The sequence below is a fragment of the Dryobates pubescens genome, chromosome Z (assembly GCF_014839835.1).
Source record: "Dryobates pubescens isolate bDryPub1 chromosome Z, bDryPub1.pri, whole genome shotgun sequence".
NCBI classification, from domain to species: domain Eukaryota; kingdom Metazoa; phylum Chordata; class Aves; order Piciformes; family Picidae; genus Dryobates; species Dryobates pubescens.
Window position 1 is genome coordinate 138,505,631 of NC_071657.1, and position 15,167 is coordinate 138,520,797.

At 48.4% G+C, this 15,167-nt stretch overlaps 1 protein-coding gene across 1 annotated transcript in view; it reads left to right on the plus strand.

Moving 5' to 3' along the window:
- The first annotated feature begins 4,142 nt into the window (after positions 1-4,142).
- The window catches only part of LGR5 (leucine rich repeat containing G protein-coupled receptor 5), a 91,268-nt gene continuing 80,243 nt past the window's right edge, over positions 4,143-15,167 (plus strand). Inside the window, exon 1 of the mRNA XM_054178973.1 lies at positions 4,143-4,463. Within this exon, the coding sequence (XP_054034948.1) occupies positions 4,252-4,463 (212 nt within the window). The 5' untranslated portion in view covers positions 4,143-4,251. The remainder of the gene's footprint in view (positions 4,464-15,167) is intronic.

A 15,167-nucleotide genomic window follows, 5' to 3' on the forward strand; every position in this document is an offset into this window, starting at 1 on the left:
AGTTTTGGCATAGGAACCGGTTTGCTTTTTGTGTGCTAACAATACAGAACACAACACAGCATTTGTTTATTTGTTTGTATCATTTGTATCTATCTGGAAGGTGTCCAGAGAAGGGCAACGAAGCTGGGGAGGGGTCTGGAGCACAGCCCTGTGAGGAGAGGCTGAGGGAGCTGGGGTTGCTTAGCCTGCAGAAGAGGAGGCTCAGGGGAGACCTTCTTGCTCTCTCCAACTCCCTGAAGGGAGGTTGCAGCCAGGTGGGGGTTGGTCTCTTCTCCCAGGCACCCAGCACCAGAACAAGAGGACACAGCCTCAAGCTGTTCCAGGTGAGGTTTAGGCTGGATGTTAGGAAGAAATTCTTCCCAGCAAGACAGATTGGCCATTGGAATGTGCTGCTCAGGGAGGTGGTGGAGTCACCATCCTTGGAGGTGTTTAGGAAGAGCCTGGGTGAGGCACTTGGTGCCATGGTTTAGTTGATGAGATGGTGTTGGGTGATAGGTTGGACTGGATGATCTCAGAGGTCTCTTCCAACCTGGTTAATTCTATTCTATTCTATTCTACTGTACTCTATTCTATTCTACTCTATTCTATTCTGTCATTTGTATTATTGGCATTTAGCTTTTCTAGTTATTTGTATGTAACATTTCTATTTATTTGCATTTAACATTTCTATTTATTTGTGTTATTTGTATTTATTTGTGTTATTTGTGTTTATTTGTGTTATTTGTATTTATTTGTGTTATTTGTATTTATTTGTGTTATTTGTATTTATTTGTGTTATTTGTATTTTTTGTGTTATTTGTATTTATTTGTGTTATTTGTATTTATTTGTGTTATTTGTGTTTATTTGTGTTATTTGTGTTTAACTTTCCACAAGGATATCTTTTGTAGTGATTAACCTTAAGCTGGAGGGTCACCACATCATACATCTCATTTGGAAGCCAGGCTTGGGGTTTTGGTTTTGCCTGAGGATCAGGAAGACAGGAAGAGATCCAGGACAGCACTCTGCTGAGGCCCCTGAGGGGTTCCTTTACTACCTTGATGAAAGTGGAAGCCCAAAGCCCGCTGATGGCTGTACCATGGATGTCACTCCACGTGACGTGAGGAGGACATTGTGCTGAGATGTCAGGATCTGCAGGAAATCCTCCAGTCCCCATGGCCTTCTGGAACAGTAACAGCACCGTTTGGAAGAGTAACAGCACCTCCCAGACACATTACCAAACTGACAGATGTTTCTCCTTTTCTCTTTATGGAAAGCCAGAGACCTATGAGAAACATAAAAAGGAAGTAACTGTGCAGTTTTATTTCAGTGTACAAAGGTAGGAATTATCCATATCCGTTCCTATCCAGCCCCTTTTATTCCTCAAGCTGTTTCTGCTTCGAAAAAACAATCCCTGAGTAACAGTGAAGACATTAAGGGACGTTAAATATTTCAAAGAGAGTCGCTAGCTGAGCAAATGCATTCACGCAAAACAAACAACATTCAAAGGACTTTTACAGTTAAACCCTCACTACTAATTAACCTGTGCCTGTCTAACCTCAGATATCTTGTGCAAGCTGATAAATCCTCAACAGAAAAAGAACAAACGGAACACACTTGGCTTCTGAGAACAAACCAAGTGTGTGTGCAACAGCCCCAGGTTGTATAAATACCATTTCACTACAGGCATGAAAAATGTTTCTGGTTTCTTGAGTAAAACTATCCTGATTTCCTTTTGGCAGCCCACCTTAAGGATTCTATTATAGAATAGAATAGAATGAACCAGGTTGGGAAAGACCTCTGAGATCATCCAGTCCAACTATTCACCCAACACCATCTAATCTACTAAACCATGGCACCAAGCACCCCATCCAGTCTCTTCCTAAACACCTCCAGGGATGGGGACTCCACCACCTCCCTGAGCAGCACACCCCAATGGCCAATCTCTCTTTCTATGAAGAACTTCTTCCTAACATCCAGCCTAAACTTTCCCTGACACAGCTTGAGACTGTGTCCTCTTGTTCTGGTGCTGCTTGCCTGGCAGAAGAGACCAACCCCCACCTGGCTACAGCCTCCCTTCAGGGAGTTGGAGAGAGCAAGAAGGTCTCCCCTGAGCCTCCTCTTCTGCAGGCTAAGCAACCCCAGCTCCCTCAGCCTCTCCTCACAGGGCTGTGCTCCAGACCCCTCCCCAGCTTTGTTGCCCTTCTCTGGACACCTTCCAGCATCTCAACATCTTTCCTAAACTGAGGGTTCCAGAACTGGACACAGGACTCAAGGTGTGGCCTGACCAGTGCTGAGTACAGGGCAGAATGGCTTCCCTGCTCCTGCTGGCCACACTGTTCCTGATGCAGGCCAGGATGCCATTGGCCTTCTTGGCCACCTGGGCACACTGCTGGCTCATGTTCAGCCTGTCAACTAGTACCCCCAGGTCCCTCTCTGCCTGGAACTGTAGTACAGATGTCACCCTGGAGTAAACATCACAATTTCTCAAACCATCAGCATGCAACTAATCAGCACAGCCCCAAACTTCTGGCAGAACATCAAATTCAGTGACTAAAGTGTCATTGCTTTTGTAGTGACGAGGGTGACAGAGCACTGGAACAGGCTGTCCACAGAGGCTTGAATCTCCTTCTCCAAGGATACTCAAAACCCACCTGGACAACAATCTGGGCAACCAGCTCTAGGTGAACATGCTTTACCAGTGGGGTTGGACAGGGGTCCTTCCAACCCCTGTCATTCTGTGATTCTGTGCTGCAAGACACAAGAGAGTGGTCAGAGGTTTTGGGAGGGTTTCTGGACAGATATCAAGGCACACAGTGGAAATCCTGCAGAATTTTTCTCTTCAGGCATTTCTTCAGGGCAGTCTATGCTTTCAGTCATCATTTATTACCTCAGGATAAGGTAGTGCTTGGGGAAAAGCTCTGCAGCAGCTCCCTAAGTCTGGATTTACAAAACCTTCTGGCCTGCCTAACCAGCTAGACAGCAGACTCCTTTTTTTAGTATTTTGTATGAAGCACCTGAGCTTTATACAAAGCTTCTTCTGCAAGAACCTTCAGCAGCTCAGGTTACACCAAATGATGGTCCAGGGGTGGGAATAAGGATTATGAGCTGGGCAGAATACAAAAGCATGTGTTTTGCCAGCCTTTTCATTACGCTCTCATTTCAGGCTTAATTGTCAATTCAAAGGCCGTGTAGCAGAAAACCTTTAACTAATGCTCTCCAAGGCATGCCTAGGTAGCCTGTGCAACAATTTAGTCACCAGCTTAAACAGGAATTGGGCTGGGACTGTGTTATTAAACTGGTAGCTAGTCTCAGGTCTCGAGCTTGCAGTTATCTTTGTTCACACTGAAACCTGACTGGAGGGGGGAAAAGATGTTAACAAAACCCTGACGTCCTTACCCTTCCCTCACCGACGCCTGGGCATACTCAGTCACAGAAGAGCAGCACAAAGGCCACTTTCTGCATAACCTGAGGAGGGGAAGTCTCTGGCAAGAAGCTGGATGAGGGACAGCTCGATAGCTTTCAACGGCACGGTTTGCTTCTCCTTTAGAAAACCGGCTGCCTGTCGTCACGCCTGGGATTTAACCGAATGCTAACAAGGGATGAGAGCAAATCCGTGTCTCTGAACATCGCTCCGTCTGCAGCGGAGATCCCTCGCTGGCGAGAGGGCGTCGTGGCTATGATAAAGGTCTGGCTTAGACCTCCCAGCCCAAAGGAGCACCCTAGCCTTAATCCCACCACCAAAGAGACCACTCCCCACTGACCCCACTGCCTCAGGAGCATACCTTTGCCCCCCAAACCGTACCTGCCCCGTAATTGTGGCAGGGAGAAGCTTCCAGACAGCCGCAAGAGCCACCTCGCAGCAGCTTCCACAGCGAGAGCGCCCCTGCCCTAGGGCCGATCCCCGCCCTGAGGGCAGATCCCCACCGGGAGGCGAGCCCCGGGGCGCGGTGGCCGCGGGCCCGGCGAGCTGGAGAGAAGGCGGGGGAAGGAGGGGGGGGGTCCCCGCCTCCTGCTGCCCGCCCGCTCGTACGGCGGCGCGGGCAGGGCGCGCTGCGCTGCGGCGGGCAAGGCTGGGGCGGCGTCAGCGGGAGCGCGGTGCCGGCTGCAGGGCTTTAAAGCAGCCTGTAAGCTGAGATGCTACCACAGACAGCGGCGCGGCGGCGGCCGCAGCAGCAGCTCCCCGAGCCCACACGGGCGCCCGTCTTTCGCCCCCGCCGCGCCGCGGGGCGTGAGAGCGGCTGCTGCCTAGCTCTAGATACCCCCCGGACCTCATGGCGACGTTTCGCGCTGCCAGCGCTTTCCTCCTTCTCCTCCTTTTCTGCCTGACGGGGCTGCGGCGAGGGGCGAGGGGCGGCGGGCAGCGCCCGCGGGGCTGCCCGGCGCCGTGCCGCTGCGAGCAGGAAGGGATGCTCGTCCGCGCCGACTGCTCCGACCTGGGGCTTACGGCCGTGCCCGACAACCTCAGCGTCTTCACCTCCTACCTGTAAGTGCGGGCAGCCCGCGCTGGCGGGCCGGGGAAGGGGGGGGGTTGGCGGGCGCCTCGGTAAACGGCAGCGGCGGGGCGGCCGCCGGCGGTGACTAGAGACCCGCGGAGCCCCCGGGTTGCCTACTGAAGACTTCAAATAAGTTTCTAATCGCTTTTTAATCAGCGGGCGGGTTGTAAAGCGTTTGCAGGTATCTCGCAATCTCCGTGCCAGGTCCGGCGCCTGCAGGATGGCTGTGTGATGTGCCGTTTGGAGGGTAATTAAAAGCGGTTGCAACGGCAGAAACTCGATTCGATCTGCGGGGACGTTATAGCTTCACCTTTGCATCCCGGGACAGGGCTTCAGGGCTTTGAACTGCGGTTGCTGCTGATTTAATCTTTAACAGATTCCCCCGCTCGGGTTGAGGAAAGGCAATCATAAAGCAACCTCCCAGGAGGCGGGCAGCGCTCGGGGACCAGCGCCGTGCCCGGGTGGCCCCGCGCTGCCGCCGCGACGGGCAGGTGCCTGTGCCCGGAGCCGGCCCGGAGCTGGCGGACTCGACCCTGCCGGAGCCCTCCCTCTGCCTCAAAGAACTCTTCTTACGGGGAGCCCTCCCTCTGCCTCAAAGAACTCTTCTTACGGGGCATCCCTGCCCTCCCCGTGCCACGGCGCTTGGGAAACCGCTCTGCGGCTCGGGCGCGCTGAGTCGCAGCGTATAGGGACAGGGAACGGATACGTTATTAACAAAACCAAAACAGAACAAAACAAAAAGAAAGACAAAAAAACAACCCTCAAAACTGCGGGGAAGCTTTTTCTTTGCTTCCTTCCTTTTGACGGGATAATCGTCATTTCAGCCTTTCTTGGGTTCGTGCACGGAAAGCGTTGGTGCACCGAGAGTGTCAATTCAGTGCCCTCCGTACCGATTTCACATTTGTGGTTGCATGCCCGCTAGCGTTTTTCATTTAATGCTTCTCCTTATCTAGCACAGAGCGCGGCCGTTTCTGAACGCGTTTGCCCATCGGTGAATTTTGACGCGCTGTTAGCACGCCCGCTACTATGGTTACTGTAAAGACGCTTGCATAGTACTGTGTGTCTGGGGCACTGCAGTGGCGATTCTGAACTCATTTTCCCGGTCATACTGGACTTCAAAGGGCGTAAAACATCCCAGAAAGTAGATGGAATTAAACTAGAAATTCTGAGAGAATTACGAACATGGCACCAGCAAGGTAGGAATTAATTGCCACCGATAATAAGTATATGTTAGGAGGAAGCTTCCTTTAGTGAAAACAGCATTGGTTTAGAAAGAGGATGTACAGCTGAAAGACTTTTTCCCAAATATCAGACATGTAAATACTGCTCTGAGTTTCATCTTAATAAAATCAGGTTTAGCTTATTTTATCATAAACATTTCAAAGTCAAAGCCATTAGTAATGCCAAGAGGCAGGAGACAGTGTGGCTGAGTGACCAGACTTCGGGTGAAAGAGAGATGCAGTCTTCGAGACACGTACAAAGTGCTGCTGGTTTCAAAAGGTCCAGATTTAGGGTATGCACAAGACAATGTTTGCTGCTGCTTAAATAGTCATAAGCAGAAAGAGAGGTTATGAAGGTATAAAGACATGTGTAAGCCTTACATATCCAGTGTCAAGAAGTAAATGCCCTAAATTCTTGGTTACTTGGAGGAATGCTAAAACTGGACTAAAACGTTAGAGAGCCTACTGTTTGCATGTCTTATGGGGGGGAAATCATAAATATACTTGGTGTTGTGTCGAAATACACTGAAGAGCTGTATACCTCCAGTGAGCTGCCTGCTCAGTAGGATTGTGAGCAGGTACAAACTTGTGGGTTTAGATCTTCTTGTCCTTCAGCAGGGGAATGTCTTTAGCTGACTGAGAATCCTGTGCTGTTCAGTAGCACACACCCTGAAGTAAAAATCACCACTGTGGGACCGGCAGGCTTTGAAATGTCCAAGGCTGCATACAGGCAGTGTAACAGTAGAAAAGACTGGCTCGTACCCATCGGCAGCGACACTTAACCCTTTTCCAAATCCACCAGGCTCTTGTCCTTGCATTGATTAATTATTGTCTAATTATGCAGAGCTGAAGCTCCTGCCTGCCTCCCGTAAAGAGATGTCAAGCTGCATTGTCTATAGATGGCTAAGCAACGGCAAATTGTAAAGCGTGCCTGCTTGTTACCGAGACGCTTGTCTCCCTGAGCTTGGTAGTGGCTACCAGATACTTCTTGATCATTTTAGTTTGGGTTGGGTTGGGGGTTTTTTGGGCTTGGTTTTGCTTTGCTTTTGGGGGTGTGTTTTTTTTCACCAGAAAACCAGAGATGTCTTTTTGCACTGTGGCAATTTCTACTTCCCATCAAAGCAGGAGATGAAAACTGTATGCTGACATCAACTCTCTTCCCAGCAAAAAAAACCCCACATCCCACCTTTCTCTAGTCAGTTCTGTTCTTGCACAGCAGACATACCCGACCAAAACCGGTCTGTGGTACTACTTTATGTTAAGTTGGAGGGTTTGTTTTGTTTGTTTCCTATGTTTCTGTCATTTTGATCTTACCTCTCTATCTCACAGAGGCATTAAGAAACTAAACTATGCTTTTCTGATTTGCACTGGAAATCGTGAGAAGCTGAAATGCTTTGTTTTCTGTTTGGTTTGTGTTGGGACAAACGTGTGCAGAGCATGATATATTACTGTGACTGAAGGTCTCACGGTGTTTTTACGATGCTGCTCTTGCAGCAGAGCTAAATGCAGTCTGCAGATGGACCTGCTGCACATTTCTCCAGCCTTATTTACATTCCCAGGCAACAATTCTTGCCTCCCATCAAAAAAAATTCATCTCTTTATCTGTGATTAGATGTCAGCTGCCACGAACTGTTAGGTGTTTTAAGAGCAGATGAGGAGATTCCAGGACTTTTCTTTCCATTCCTTTTTCTTCATTCACTCCCTTTTTTAAAGGCTAAATAATGTACTCAGTGTATTTAATTCAGTTCCCCTTGACACAGATGAGAATTCCACATGCTGACGAAGGGCAGCACCGAGTCTCTGTTTCACATTAAGGACATGTCACTCTCCTATCAGTGCACAGCAAAGTGAAGAAGCCAGGTTCTACAGGTCTTCTGTGCTTGAGACCCTCATTAATTCTCAAACCAAGCCTGTGCATTAGTGAAATATTGCTGCCACTTACTGTGATGTGGAAAACTGAGGCAAAGGAAGGCTTGCTCAAAGTCAGAGGTGAAGTTTATGACAAACCCAGTAATTAAAGACAGAGTGCTTTATCCTCACTCCATTGCTTAACCACAGGCTCACCTTATTTCTCCTGCATATAAATGCTCATTAAAATTAGTGTAAAATCTGACAGCTCCTGTGCAAGAATATTTAGTATGATTAGTATAATATATATCTATATATCTGGTTTTGTATCTGAGGACAACGTCAAAGACTGTCAAGAATATTTAGTGTGATGAGTATAAAGAAAATACATGTATCTGGGTTTGTATCTGAAGACAATGTCAAAGATAGTCAAGAATATTTAGTATGATGAGCATAAAATGTACATGTATATATAATCATAGAATTATTAGGGTTGGAAGGGACCTCAAGGATCATCTGGTTCTATATCTGGGTTTGTATCTGAAGACAATATCAAAGATAGCTCTTAAAGATTTTGAGGATCTCCTCTGGTGAGACCCCACCTGGAGCACTGTGTCCACTTCTGACACCCCTATTGCAGGAAGGATCTGGAGGTGCTGGAAGGTGTCCAGAGAAAGGCCATGAGGATGAGCAGAGGGCTGGAGCTGCTCTGCTGTGAGGACAGTCTGAGGGAGTTGGGGTTGTGCAGGCTGCAGAGGAGAAGGCTCTGAGGAAACCTCATTGTGGCCTTCCAGTCTCTGAAGGGGGCTCCAAGAAAGCTGGGGAGGGACTTTTGAGGGTGTCAGGGAGGGATAGGACTGGGGGGGATGGAGCAAAACTAGAAATGGGTAGATTGAGATTGGATGTGAGGAAGAAGTTGTTCCCCATGAAGGTGGTGAGAGCCTGGCACAGGTTGCCCAGGGAGGTGGTGGAGGTATTTAAGGCCAGGCTGGATGTGGCTGTGAGCAACCTGCTGCAGTGTGAGGTGTCCCTGCCCATGGCAGGGGGCTTGGAACTGGCTGCTCCTTGAGGTCCCTTCCGAGCCTGGCAATTCTGTGATCCCTGTTGGGTGCCTGGGTAGCACAGAAAAGTCAATCTGCAATAAATGCCAGGGCCGTCTAACATTTCAGATGCTATGTTCTTTGTGCTCAAACCCCCTGAGTGATCCACTCAGTGGCATGTTTTCAGTGAAATCTGCAGCAGAATGCTTTTCCTAACCTATGCCATCTGAGATTGACACAGACACGGGTGCATACTTGTATAAATACTGCAGCATATGGTTTGCTGCCTTTCACATCCGAGTGCACATAATGAACTCTGTGCTATTACTTACTGAGATGCATGTTAGTTACATTAAAGAGAGTTTCCTTGGGAGTACATGGCAGACATGCAGAGAAACATTTGGGGGGAAATCTGATCCATGTAATAAATGTTTTGTTCATTTAATTCAAACTCAAGGTGTTTAATATTGCTTTTAAAAATTGCAAACAATAAAACTCTTTCCTTTTTTCTTTTTTTTAATATTAAAAAGTATGTTCCCAGAAATTATCTACACTGCTGAAAGAGGAAGGGTACTTGTTTCTGTGTCAAGAATACCCAATTACCTTAAAACCTGCCCTTTGGGGGTAAATTTGGGCTGTTTTAGTCACTCTCATCTCACAGTGCGAACTGTCTGCATCGTCACCTAGGGGCAGTTTGCCTAGAGTGATTTGCCATTGGAATAGAATAGAATAGAATAGACCAGGTTGGAAGAGACCTTCAAGATCATCAAGTCCAACCTATCAACCAATCCAACACCACCTAATCAACTAACCCATGGCACCAAGCACCCCATCAAGTCTCCTCCTGAACACCTCCAACGATGGTGACTCCACCACCTCCCCAGGCAGCCCATTCCAATGTGCAATCACTCTCTCTGTATGGAACTTCTTCCTAACATCCAACCTAAACCTCCCCTGGCACAGCCTGAGACTGTGTCCTCTTGTTCTGTTGCTGGCTGCCTGGGAGAAGAGACCAACCTCTGCCTGTCTGCAACCTCCCTTCAGGGAGTTGTAGAGAGCAAGAAGGTCTCCCCTGAGCCTCCTTTTCTCCAGGCTAAGCAACCCCAGCTCCCTCAGCCTCTCCTCCCAGGGCTGTGCTCCAGACCCCTCATCAACTTCGTTGCCCTTCTCTGGACACTCTGCTGCCCAGGGAGGTGATGGAGTCCCCATCCCTGGAGATCTTCAAGAGAAGCCTGGATGAGGCACTCAGTGCCATGGTCTGGTTGATTGGACAGGGCTGGGTGATAGGTTGGACTGGATGACCTTGGAGCTCTCTTCCAACCTGGCTGATTCTGCGATCTTGGGAATGACCATAGAGAGATCCAACAGCAAGTTATCTTCTCATGAAGAACTAAGCTGTATAAAATCTCTTACAGCTTCCAGAGTCCTTGACAAGATTTAGGAGTTAGGTAGTTAGTAAAATGTCTGCTTTTAAAGAAAGTGCTGCTTTACATAGCTCCAAACTTTACAAACTGTTTTTGTGCCTTTCCAGTTGAAATAAAAGAAGTGGTTGCCATGTGGTTTCAGTTAATGATCTGAGTCTTGTTCCAGATGAGCATGAAGGTGAATCCAGGTTCTGGATTTAGCAGTTAGTGTTAAACCCCTCCTTTTGAAAAGAAAACTGAGCATTTCCTCCCTAGTTATGGCAATAGTAGCTATGGGAAGGCAAAAAGCATGCAGACCCCGGTTAGAGATACATGAAATGGGAAGCAGCAACAAAGTGTGTTTTCAAAGGATTCACTTTCAATTTCAAAGCATAATGTATCAGCTCAAGGATAGTTTCTTTGTGAGGAAGCTGGGTTAAAATGCATTTAAGAAGCAAAGGGCACTCTTCCCACTTGGGAACACAGCACTAAAGATAACTCTTCACACTGCCTCCTGCAGAGCCTTGCGCCGCTCAGAGCGGGGCAGGGGGGAAAGCTACTGGCACACTGCCTCTCTCTCTTGCAGCCTTTGCCCTGTGGAAATGTTGCAGGGCAAAGGAAGCTGTCTTGAAGCTTGTGGAGTGTAAGGAGCTGGGGATGCGAAGGCTCCTTCGGTTTGGTTTGGTATCCGAAGCGCATAGGACAATTGGCTGGGCAGAGGGAGCCTGACTCCAGCTGTGAACGCGTGCACTGGGCTGACCTCCCCAGCCAGCATGCCAGCAGAGATTAGGCTCTCCTCAAGCAGTCCCTTGTTAACCCAGGCTTTTCTCTGCTGTCATTTGTCTTTCAAACCTTTCAAATTGCTACCAGTTTCGCAGCAGCCCAGCTCTCTGGCTTTTACTCTGTCTGTTGGCCAAGACGATACTTCATCTGCATGTGCTGCTTGCTTAATCCTCTGTGGGGTTATTTAAATGCTCTTGCTTAATGCCACTGATGGTGTTTTCCCTGACTTTACTTCCTTGAACTGTCCAGCAGATCTGATTCTGTTCCCAGCTAAAAGTCATGGTAAATAAGGTGTGGTTCCTTTGGCTCCAAACAAACTGACTGAGGGCAGAACATGATGTGGTGTTTCTGACATACCAAAACAGCTTTAGACTGCAGTCTCTGAATAAAATAGCCTAATGTCTTCCAAAAGGATGAGATGTGATCAAAGCAGGCTTGCTCCTCTGAGATTTAGCAATTCATGTGGCAAATCCTTATGCTACAGGCTCTGTACTGTTTGCTGGGAAGACCTGAGAAACTTCTGTGCAATATTGCTGATCACACGTGAGAAATTTAATGACTGGGGGATGACAAAAGAAAGAAGTGTAGCTAGGGAGGGAGAGAGCCTGAATTGATGTTAGTCTTGCTTGGTGAAGGTGTGCTACCCTCTTCTCTCTTTTAAAAGCAAGGTTGCAATGAAAAATGAGCAAAACTAAGACAATGAGCATCTTTGGCTGTATGTATGAGCAGCTGAGGGAGCTGGGGGTGTTTAGCCTGGAGAAGAGGAGGCTCAGGGGAGACCTTCTTGCTCTCTGCAACTCCATGAAGGGAGGTTGCAGCCAGGTGGGGGTTGGTTTTTCTTCCCAGGAAACCAGCTCCAGAACAAGAGGACACAGTCTCAAGCTGTGCCAGGGGAGGTTTAGGCTGGATCTTAGAAAAAAGTTCTTCCCAGACAGAGAGATTGGCCATTGAAATGTGCTGCCCAGGGAGGTGGTGGAGTCACCATCCATGGAGGTGTTCAAGGCTTGGATGTGGCACTTGGGGCCATGGTTTAGTTGTCAGGAGGTGTTAGGGATTAGGTACTAGGTTGGACTTGGTGATCTCTGAGGTCTTTTCCAACCTGGTTGATTCTATGATTCTGTGTATATGAGGACACAGTCTCAAGCTGTGCAGGGGGAAGTTTAGGCCTGATCTTAGGAAGAAGTTCTTCCCAGACAGAGAGATTGCCCATTGGAATGTGCTGCTCAGGGAGGTGTTGGGGTCAGCATCCCTGGAGGTGTTTAAGAAAAGCCTGGATGAGGCCCTCAGTGCCATGCTCTAGTTGGTTAGATAGGGTTGGGTGATCAGTTGGACTTGATGATCTTGGAGCTCTCTTCCAGCCTGGCTGATTCTGTGATTCTGTGGCAGTAAGTGCTGGTACCCCTGATTTCAGCCCCAAGAAGCATGGTTTTTTACTGAAAGCCTATGGACAATAGCTTGGCATTTTTGAGCTGGAGTGAGTATTAAAACAGCCCCCATGTAGAAAGACCATCCTGGAGTGTCACTCTCCTAGAGCTGCTGCTCAGAAAGGTGCTCACTCAAGCCAAGAGAGCACAAACAATCTAGTATTATGCACTTGCAATGCCTGGCACTCTAAGCATGAATGAAATGGGAGCACAGTGCAGATCTAATGTGAGGTGTCCCTGCCCATGGCAGGGGGCTTGGAACTGGATGATCCTTGAGCTCCCTTCCAACCCTAACAATTCTATGATTCTGTGACCCTCAGGAGCTGGTGCAGGATGTCCCCAGCTTGATAAACCTTTGCCACAACAGTGCATTCTGTACAATCCTCCAGATTCTTACTTTGCTGTGCTGCACTCAGATTTAGCTCTGAGCTTTGGGGTTTGGGGGCAGTGGCACAGCCTTGAGGTCCATCCCAGAAAGGACAGGTTGCACTTTCCTGACTAGACACTGGGGTAAAAAATAACTACTCTGAAGTGCAGTGCTATCCAACAGTGAGAAGTATCACAATCAGCCACTCTCAAATTAAGATCTTACTGGCAACAAATGGGCTCTTAGTTTGGTCTTGGTTGTGTGATTTGGCTCCAGTCCTGCAAACACTTGCACAGATACTTCACTTTAGGGTCAGGAATGGTTCCACTGAAAGCACACTTGCAAAGGTTTGTTGGATCAAGGGCTTGAATAGTTCTAGAACCATTATCCCCTTCCCCCAGAATATCATCTCAGCTGTGTGGAGCAGTTTCACAATGATGTTCTGCTACCTTGCACAGCCCTACAGTGTTACACGCAACATAAATTGTTTCAGAGCCATTCTTTCAGGCATTTTCAGCATCTTATGTGAAGGGAATCTTTAATCTGCAATGCTATGCATTAAGTTGTGTGAGTGCAATTAAACAATTTTAAGGAAATGAGTGTGGCTTAAAAAATGGCTGAACATGAGCCAGCAGTGTGCCCAGGTGGCCAGGACAGCCAATGGCATCCTGGCCTGGATCAGGAATAGTGTGGCCAGCAGGAGCAGGGAAATCATTCTGCCCTGGACTCAGAACTGGGTAGGACACACCTTGAGTCCTGTGTCCAGTTCTGGGCTTCTCAGTTTAAGAAGGACATTGAGAGACTTGAAGGTGTCCAGAGAAGGGCAACAAAGCTGGGGAGAGGCCTCGAGCACAGCCCTGTGAGGAGAGGCTGAGGGAGCTGGGGTTGCTTAGCCTGGAGAAGAGGAGGCTCAGGAGAGCCTCAGGGCTCATTGCTGTCTACAACTACCTGAAGGGAGGCTGTAGCCAGGAGGGAGTTGGTCTCTTCTCCCAGGCAAGCAGCACCAGAACAAGAGGACACAGTCTCAAGCTGTGCCAGGGGAACTTTAGGCAGGAGGTGAGGAGAAAGCTCTTCACGGAGAGAGTCGTTCGTCATTGGGATGTGCTGCCCAGGGAGGTGGTGGAGTCACCGTCCCTGGAGGTGTTCAAGAGGGGATTGGATGTAGCACTTGGTGCCATGGTCTAGTTGTGAGGTCTGTGGAGACAGGTTGGACTCGATGATCTTTGAGGTCTCTTCCAGCCTTGGTGATACTGTGACACTGTGAGCAACCTGCTGCAGTGTGAGGTGTCCCTGCCCATGGCAGGGGGTTGGGACTGGCTGAGCCTTGAGGTCCCTTCCAACCCTGACCATTTTATGTTTCTAAGTCAGATTGGTTTTGTGCTTGTGTCCCATCCTTTCCCATGAAAAGAGCACAATAATTTGGTGCTGGTATTTGTGAAAGGGAGGTAGGAGATAGAAAAGCAGAGCTGGTGATTAGCACTACCTCCATCTCTGTTTTCTTCAGTGAGTTCCTTGGGTTTTGTTGTGGTTGTTTTTCTGTTAGTTCTTTTATCAAACACTCCACTCTGCTCTGCTTGAGGATGCAACAGTTACAGCAGCGGTATTACACAGGAGTAAAACTCTCCTAACCCCTTGTTCCTGCAGCAGGAGGCACCTTGCAATGCCAGTTACACCATGTCTTCTTTGTGCTGTGATAATGTAAATGCTAGTCTAAGTGAATGAGAGACCAGATGTGAGATGATGTCAGCGTGAAGGGAAGTGTAACTGCACCGGTTTGGCATTCACAGAGTCTCTAAATGAGCCTCAGTCTACCCTGAGGGGAGAAGTAGGTCATAGCTGGCAAAAGAGGCAAGTAAGATAAGGCAAAGCTCTCTCTCACCCACCACTGAAAGTTACCTGAACCACCTTAATGAGTAATTTGCCTTTGGGGGTTTTATCCTAGATCAGTTGGGCATGGAGGCTGCCTCCAAAATGAAATCTCTCTCCTGTTGATCTCATGCATGATGGGGTTGCAGTTGTGTTTCTGGTGGGGGCGGAATGGAATGGAAGGGGATGGAATGGAATGGAATGGAATGGAATGGAATGGAATGGAATGGAATGGAATGGAATGGAATGGAATAGAATAGAAGTTAACCAGGTTGGAAAAGACCTTCAAGATCATAGGGTCCAACCTATCACCCAACACCATCTCATCAACCAAACCATGGCACCAAGTGCCTCAGCCAGGCTCTTCCTAAACACCTCCAGTGGTGGTGACTCCACCACCTCCCTGGGCAGCACATTCCCATGGCCAATCTCTCTTGCTGGGAAGAGCTTTCTCCTCACCTCCAGCCTAAACCTCCCCTGGCACAGCTTGAGACTGTGTCCTCTGGTTCTGGTGCTGGGTGCTTGGGAGGAGAGACCAACCCCCAGCTGGCTACAACCTCCCTTCAGGGAGTTCTTCAGTGTCCTGAAATGAGATTCATCCTTATGAAGGTGTAGAAACCAAATGTTCTTAACCAGTCTGGTTCACAGAGGATTTTCATAAGGATGAGGAATGAGGAGGAACTCCTTCTAGGAACAGGGACAGCCATGAGACAGCTGTAGCTGGGATTCAGGTAGCAAGACCT